Source organism: Rhagoletis zephyria, unplaced genomic scaffold (assembly GCF_001687245.7).
Source record: "Rhagoletis zephyria isolate East Lansing unplaced genomic scaffold, Rhagoletis_zephyria_1.1 Rzeph_scaffold_00756, whole genome shotgun sequence".
NCBI classification, from domain to species: Eukaryota; Metazoa; Arthropoda; class Insecta; order Diptera; family Tephritidae; genus Rhagoletis; species Rhagoletis zephyria.
Genome location: NW_016157840.1, coordinates 73,212 through 81,684, shown reverse-complemented (window position 1 = coordinate 81,684; position 8,473 = coordinate 73,212). Strand labels below are relative to the sequence as shown.

The window sequence follows — 8,473 nt, the reverse complement described above, 5'->3', positions numbered from 1 at the left end:
CTGCACCTGATCAGAAATCAAACATCCATTGTGGACTCAACCATCAACATTTTGAAGCAGGATCAAAAAGCGGTCAAGAGGAAGTTCGACATCATTGATCAACAAGTGAGTCAAATATTCCAGAGGATCAGCAACGACACGCATCAGATATACCAAGAACAATTATTTCGAATCTTTTCCTCGTTATCCATCCAACTCACACTTGTGGCAGCCAATTTGAAAAGAATGCAATCTGCAATATTAGCCGTTCTAATAGATACTCATCACGGAAAAATAAGTCCTCTTCTGCTGACGCCCAGCCAATTGCAAGACGAAGTAAACAAAATTAAACTTCACTTATCAGCACCATTGGAACTGCCTGTAAACCAAGAAGATTTACTCCAGCTATACCAACTCATGACGGTTAAGGGAGGACTTACAGAAAAGCATGTTGTATTCAGCATCACATTGCCTCTGGTAGAGCATGATCGATATGACTTATTCAATCTGCTACCAATTCCTACTTGGACTAATGGGACTATGATTGAAATAAGTCCGTGTGCTGCAGTTTTGGCAATAAACACTGCTCTCGGTCAATATTTCCTGCTGAGCATCTCCAAATTTCAATCTTGTATGGATATTAAAAATGGAAATTACATCTGTTCTAAAATTCAAATTCGTTATAGTCACGGTTCATCTAAATGCGCATGTGAAGTAAATTTATTCAACAACAACACCCAGTCAAGTTGTCAACTGCGAAAAACACCAAACGATGTTGCATGGATATCACTACAGCATAAAAATCAATGGATTTATGCCACGTCAGTTTCATCTCGTGCAACCGCAGTATGTGGAAAAGAAATCATTCAGGTGATTCTAAAAGGATCAGGACTGTTATCACTCCAACCAGACTGCATACTCAAACATAACTTTATATCAGTTCAAGCAGATCAGTTGATATCGACGAGTCTTTGCTCGTCCTACACTAGCCTGGGAGAAATTTCCGAAGTAGCTGCAGCAGAACATATAAAGCCTCTTCTTCAATCACGGGATGATGAGAAATACATAACACAAATACAAAACCTCAATCATCATTGGCCAATCAATGCATATTAGAACTCCGGAACAAAGTTGAAGCACAAAATGCGCACCACATAACGGTTGGGTACACTGCCTTGGTTACAGTTTTGTGCCTTTTGGTGTTCATGCTAGTCAAAAGAAAATTTAAAACAGCCAAACAGGAAACATTGCACGCATCCACGACTGCGACCACATCCGATCAAAATGAAAAACCCACACCTGCGCCTCGACATTCTCAAGGAAGTTTGGACTTTACGATAAACATTTAGGACAGAACCTGCTAAGGAATTCGAGCTGCGCTCACCGGGGGGAGGATGTTATTAACCCTCTAGTAGGCCAATTTTTGTATGAGTTGAAAAATTCAGGAATGGGTCATTTTAGCACGAGAAATCCAAAAATGATGTCCATTGCGATCTGTGACAGTAACTTTTTCCTACAGGGGAGAAAAACCAAGTCCGTCTGGAAACGGGCTCGCCGATATACTTTGACGTATTTTCAGCTTTCTCTTACACAATTTTGATCTACGAGCCGGCAATCCCATCTGCAGACGGTCAAAAATGCAAACTGGGTTTTTATATGTCGGCAATCCGGTCTGTAGACGGTCTGTGTTCGAAAGCAATTTTCTCCATTTCGAATGGTGACATAATTATAAAACTTATATCAAAATACTGTGCTTTTAACTACGAAACCCAGTGAATTTTTTTGTATCAAAAAATGTTTCAAAAGAAAAAATTTCTTTAATTACGAAATTACTTAACAGCAAGAAATAATTAATTTTAACCCAGTCTTTCACAATCTGTGATTCAACTGCCGATTAAAATAAAACGGATTGATATAACGGATTAAAATTTACATCGTTGTAAAGGTACGCTTTTTTTCTAAAGATCGTGCTTTTCGAATATAGAAAAAAATTATTATAGGTGCACTAAATAACTGTTTAGTTAACGACCGTCTGGAGGCGGTTCAGCATACTAGAGGGTTAAATAAGAAAAGTCGACATATTAATACTGCATTGGCTTTATTCAACAGGGTATTAATTTTCGCTTGCATTCTTCTATGCGTAGCTTGCACTTTATGCCTTTTAGTGTATTCTTATAGCCAAATAAGTTGGCATGTGTCAAGTTACATATGAGACATTGTTGATTAATGCACGCAAATAAAAGTAGACGCAAAATGTGGAATATGCTTATGTCAACAAAAACGTGGGAATAAAGCATTTGCATTAATTATGCTTATGTAAACCAAAACGTGGGAATAAAGCCTTTACAATAATTTTGCTTACGGTCTAAAGTTTTTATGCCCTTATTATTTAGCTACGTAAGCATTTAGTTTGTATAAAAACGTTATCATTAATTCAATAAAGATCACTTGAAAGCAATCAAGCAAACAACAGTGTTCGAACTTGGCGTAATCGCTATTATTCTGAACACTACGCTTTTATAAATGGACTAAAAAGTAGAAAATAATATATCTCAGTCCCATAGAATTTGTTTGATAACTTTTAATTTTGAAATTTTAGCAGAAGTCATTGTAAACAATTTATGAAATTGAAAACGAAAAACATGGAGCGCATGCAATAGAAAGAATAAGATTTAATTGACAATAGTCAAACTACATAGCATGAACCTAAAATTTCTACAGCGGAAGTACAAATTTCAGATTGATTTTAAGCGATCGTTATTCATATACCCACATGTGTACATACATGTATTACTTTTCATATCAATTCAAGTCTATTACATGCGCCCCACGCTTTTCATTTCCAAACTCATAAATTGTTTATAATGACTTTTACTAAAATTTCAAAATCAAAAATTATCAAAACCAATTCTATGCGACCGAGAAATATTATTTTCAACACTGAAGCGAAAAAACGCGTTGTAAAAATGAAATTTTTTTATTTGATTACCGTTTGAAAATGTTCGTATTTAAATCAAAATTGAATATTTCCATTATACATACACTACGTGTATGCGAAAATGAAAAGATCGTTTATGATATGTTATACGCACCAAAAGCGAATGAAGAACTTCATTTTATTGGAAGTGCCCTTTATAGCAGCCGCTGAATGTTTTCCAAACGGTATAGTGGCGTGATTTCCTAACGCTATGTATTTTGCAAAACAATTGTATGTATGTAAGATGTACAAAAGAGAGTGTGAACATTAAACGTCAAATGCTTATGCTTAAGGGGACTTGTTAGTCCGACTTAATCTTGTACACCCTCCCCGGCTGAGTCCTGTGGACTTAGTATGCCTTCATCAGCCTCAAGTATACGGCATATTCGTTGGATTGGGCGCTGGCAGTGATGCTTACGGCGCAGTCCTCGGTCAAAGGTGCTATATTCGATGGTGACCACTCGTACCAGCCCGTCACTCCCCGGATGCACCTCGGTGATGCGTCCAATTCGCCAGAGGGATGGGGGAAGATGCTCCTGCTGGATAGCCACGATGTCACCAACTCGAACATTGGGTGTAGGTCTTACCCACTTACTTCGAGCCTGCAGTTGCACCAAATACTCTTCCTTCCAGCGGTGCCAAAAATGTTGCAGCATGCGTTGAAGTCGCTGATAGTATTTAAGACGATTATCTGGAGCCTCTGGAACGGCGGGTTCTGGACGGGAGTTCAAAGGTCGGCCGATGAGAAAACTTCCAGGCGATAATGCGAGACCACCATCAGGATCATCGTGGAGCGCAATTATGGGTCTTGAGTTGAGGCAGGCCTCAATGCGCACCAGCAGGGTACTAAGTTGATTAAACGTAAGTACGCTGTCTCCCACTACCCGTTTCAAGTGCTTCTTCGCCGAACGCACTGCCGCCTCCCATAAGCATCCTTGATGGGGCGCGGCTGGAGTGATAAAGTGCCAGCGAACCCCAGCATCAGACAATTCTTGTTGGTCGAAGGTACTTATCAATTCCGAAAGTTCGGATTGGAGTGGCGGTTTGCACCTACCTGCTGATTGGTTTTCATTGGCACACTGCTGCAAGACGCGTGCCGCATTGAAAGGACTGCAAGCCATACCGTAAGTTAACGTCGTTAACTGATACACACCGAGAGGATCACTTGGGCTTTCCCGCCAGAAAATTTGCTGCCAACATCTATGTCTGGAATCAACTTCGATCTGCCGAAACATCTTCTCGATGTCAACAGTGATAGCTATACGGAAACGACGGTACCGGAGAAGAATGGGGGCAAGTGGATTCTGGATGGGCGGACCAACTAGCTGAGTAACGTTTAAGGAAACGCCATTGCTTGTCTTCGCAGAGGCGTTGAAAACTACCCGGAACTTCGACGTGACGGCATGGTGGGGTACATAATAAACCTGGGATGGGTCGCCTGGTTGCGGTGTTATCTTCTCCATGTGCCCGAGTGCCTCATAGTCGCGCATGAACTGAATATTTTTGTTACGTAGCTCATCATCATTACTCAAGCGGCGCTCAAGATTGAGGAATTGGTTAAATGCCTTGACATATGAATTGTCAAGAGCTGATGCATTCGGTGAAAATGGGATTTGTACTACGTATCGGCCATCGCTATTGCGCGATACCGTTTTACAGAAAATATCTTCGCTAAGGTCGTCAACAGCTGGGGGTCGGCCAACCTCCTCCAGCTCCCAGAAACGTTGCAGTATCTCATCTAGTCGCTCTTCTTCCGCGGCGAATTTCGGTAACGCGCGTAAAGTTGGAAGCGACGTACAGCGTGGGAACGCAGGTCCGCAAATGACCCACCCCAGACGGGTGGACAGGGCGCACGGCTATTTAGACCCACCAGTGATTGTTTCCCCCAGGAGGAACATACCCCAAATGTCCGCTCCAATGAGAACATCGATGCTCCCTGGAGTGTGAAACGTGGGATCGGCTAGTGGTATGTCTTGCAAATGTTGATAGTGGTTAATGTCTATTGGCGACGCAGGAATCTCCGAAGTTATTTGTGGTAGGATATGAGCTTCAAAGGTGCACTCAAACGTGGCATCGTGGTATGAGCGCATCACCAGAGTCGCCTGGCCACGCGACGAAGTCACCCTCTGAGAGCCAATTCCTTCTACCGTAAGCGGGTACCGTCTTCTGTGTAATCGTTCTGTAATGAAGCTTACCTGTGAACCCATGTCGCATAATATACGGCAGGCTACTTCTTCCCCCACCTTGTCTAAAAGTGGAGCTCTAGCTGTGGCCAGAAGGACGATCCCCTCAGATTGCGCCAGGAGAGACTGCACCGCATCTATGCGAGGCAAAACCTGTGGCGTAATGGCGCCGACAGATGTTTCAAATGCGGGGGCTGGTCGCGCTGCCGCACTGGTGGTTGCAGGTAACTTCTCGTTGCATGAAGAAGCCTTACAAAACAAGGTGTTGTGTTTCTGTTTGCAGTTGTCGCAGGTTCCTGAGCTGCACTTTCGAAATTGTGGACATATTGACAGGCGATGTGGTTCCGCGCACCGTGGACAGGCCAGCGACGATTTCATGGTTGCGTTCGGAGACTTCGAGGTAACTACATGTGATTGTGCCATACGGCGCGCTGATGACGGTCGGAGTGACACATTGGGGTCGCATCTCAGAGTATCCGCGTAAGTCTCGATCTCCTCCAGCATTAATGTTTCGGCGTGGTTTAAACCCGTCCAGTGTGAGACAGCCGGAGTTGGTAGTTTGCGGAGGACTATGGGATAAACGATGGCATCCCATTGGTCTGTTGCCAGACCCATCACGTTCAGGGCACGTAAAGTACTGCGCACCACATCGATAACTTTGCGAACGTTGCGCTGCGTTAGAACTGGATGTTCCGGCAAGTCTAATAGCCGATACACGTGCGACTCAACCAAGCGCCGAGGATTATCATATCGCCTTTTCAACTCGGCCCATAGCTGGCTGTAGCCCCCCGTGTATACTCCACCAACCATGTGTACTGCCTGAGCGTCAACACATTGCCTCAATCGACTGAGTTTATAGCTTTCGTCAAGATCGGTGCGATTGTGCACCAATGATTCGAAAATGTCTCTAAACATCAACCAGTTTTCCGGTTGACCATCAAATGCTGGGATCTTGACCGGATCCAAACGGTGCTCTGATTGGCACCGCACGGGCGCAGCATTCGACGGAGTGGTTACAGCAGCTCGCATGCGTTGCAGTTTGGTAACGATACTACCGTGGATCCTCTCCACTTGAGAAAGTAACTTGTCGTGTGCCTCCAATTCATCTGGAGTCGCTTCGCCCACTAACGCCAGGTGATTTTCCAAAAAACGGTTGTAGTGTCCAGATAGCGTGCTAATGGTGTAATCAATCTGCACCGTATCGGGAGCATATCCCTCAGCTCCGACCTCCGCCTTAATTCGTAAAATGGAGCTCCTTGCCGCAGTTCTCAAATTAATCGCTGCCATTATTCCGACGAAATACCCTTTAATGGCTTGCAAAGTTAGCACTTGGTCGCAATTGTCAGGTTCCTCACAGGAGGCACCAAAAACTGTATGCGAAAATGAAAAGATCGTTTATGATATGTTATACGCACCAAAAGCGAATGAAGAACTTTATTTTATTGGAAGTGCCCTTTATAGCAGCCGCTGAATGTTTTCCAAACGGTATAGTGGCGTGATTTCCTAACGCCATGTATTTTGCAAAACAATTGTATGTAGGTAAGATGTACAAAAGAGAGTGTGAATATTAAACGTCAAATGCTTATGCTTAAGGGGATGGCTCATGGTACGACTTGTTAGTCCGGCTTAATCTTGTACACTACGTATAATGGAAATATTCAATTCAAATACGCCCGTATTAAAATGAAGCATTTTTCACTGCACGGATGGCGTTTTGCACGTCTCGGATGCTTTTTCATATGTAATTAAGAAAGTATATGTATACAAAGCATGCACAGCGGTGACAACATATACACACATACATCCCAGCCAGCAAAAAATTCTAAAACCGATCCGAAAAAGGACAAAACAGTGGATGACGTGCGGATTTTTGATTCAATTTCCGGATACTTTCACGATCCGTTTTCCCACTATTGTGTGTGGCAAAAACGTACGTACAGACAACAGTATGAGAAACGGATACGTTTTTGGCTGTTTTTTCTGATAGAATTTTTCGTTCAATACGCTTTCCTTCTCCACTTCACAGATACTTTTTCATCGTTCAAAGGAATAAAATAAAATTAGGAAGCGCCTGACGGAATTCGAACCCGGCACATTCTGGAAGCTAACAAATAGCGGTACACTCCTCTGCACGCTCAGCCACTGCCGATACGCATGCATGCTTTCAAATGTTTAGCTTGAGAAAATAGAATACAATTATTGTTTTCAAATGACATCATCTTTTCGAACGTTTTCCGGTTACGAAAATTGATGATAACTGTAGGAGCTTTTTCGTTTTCGGAAACGGAAAATTTAACTAACTGTTGGCTGGGATGGTACATGTTTATCTGTACAAATGCACTAATCGCGCGCTGTGATGTTGATTCAAACTCAACATTTGAAAACACATTTACATGTATGGCTGTAGATGAGTGTGCAAAGACGCTTGATACAATTGGCTGCTGCCAAGAGGGTCTGGGTTCAATTACCATCACAGCCAACATAAAATTAAATTTTTTTCTTCTTGATTATGAAAAAGCATCTGTGCACTTCACAACGACATATTTTATAACGTACATACTCAAATTTAAAACGAGTTGGGTTGGTGCTCTTTTAACGGGTGATTTTTTAAGAGCTTGATAACTTTTTTTTTAAAAAAAATGCATAAAATTTGCAAAATCTCATCGGTTCTTTATTTGAAACGTTAGATTGGTCCATGACATTTACTTTTTGAAGATAATTTCATTTAAATGTTGACCGCGGCTGCGTCTTAGGTGGTCCATTCGGAAAGTCCAATTTTGGGCAACTTTTTCGAGCATTTCGGCCGGAATAGCCCGAATTTCTTCGGAAATGTTGTCTTCCAAAGCTGGAATAGTTGCTGGCTTATTTCTGTAGACTTTAGACTTGACGTAGCCCCACAAAAAATAGTCTAAAGGCGTCAAATCGCATGATCTTGGTGGCCAACTTACCGGTCCATTTCTTGAGATGAATTGTTCTCCGAAGTTTTCCCTCAAAATGGCCATAGAATCGCGAGCTGTGTGGCATGTAGCGCCATCTTGTTGAAACCACATGTCAACCAAGTTCAGTTCTTCCATTTTTGGCAACAAAAAGTTTGTTAGCATCGAACGATAGCGATCGCCATTCACCGTAACGTTGCGTCCAACAGCATCTTTGAAAAAATACGGTCCAATGATTCCACCAGCGTACAAACCACACCAAACAGTGCATTTTTCGGGATGCATGGGCAGTTCTTGAACGGCTTCTGGTTGCTCTTCACTCCAAATGCGGCAATTTTGCTTATTTACGAAGCCATTCAACCAGAAATGAGCCTCATCGCTGAACAAAATTTGTCGAT

General features: G+C 42.6%; 1 protein-coding gene across 1 annotated transcript; it reads right to left on the bottom strand.

The window, feature by feature from the left end:
• Positions 1-3,267: 3,267 nt before the first annotated feature.
• On the bottom strand, positions 3,268-6,426 carry LOC108361398 (uncharacterized). The gene is made up of 3 exons (XM_017614007.1): positions 5,152-6,426; positions 4,857-5,082; positions 3,268-4,703 (listed from the first exon to the last, which is right to left on the bottom strand). The coding sequence occupies exons 1-3, from the start codon at positions 6,424-6,426 to the stop codon at positions 3,268-3,270; spliced, it is 2,937 nt and encodes a 978-aa protein (XP_017469496.1).
• Between the last annotated feature and the right edge of the window lie 2,047 nt (positions 6,427-8,473).

What these genes read in the sequence shown, in the direction of transcription:
- LOC108361398 (XM_017614007.1), bottom strand. Translation starts at nt 6,426, where the DNA reads ATGGCAGCGATTAATTTGAGAACTGCGGCAAGGAGCTCCATTTTACGA. An exon ending in TATGCGACATGGGTTCACAG is followed by an intron (nt 5,083 to 5,151) that starts GTAAGCTTCATT and finishes ATTGGCTCTCAG; the next exon opens with AGGGTGACTTCGTCGCGTGG. An exon ending in CATTGGAGCGGACATTTGGG is followed by an intron (nt 4,704 to 4,856) that starts GTATGTTCCTCC and finishes CCGCGGAAGAAG; the next exon opens with AGCGACTAGATGAGATACTG.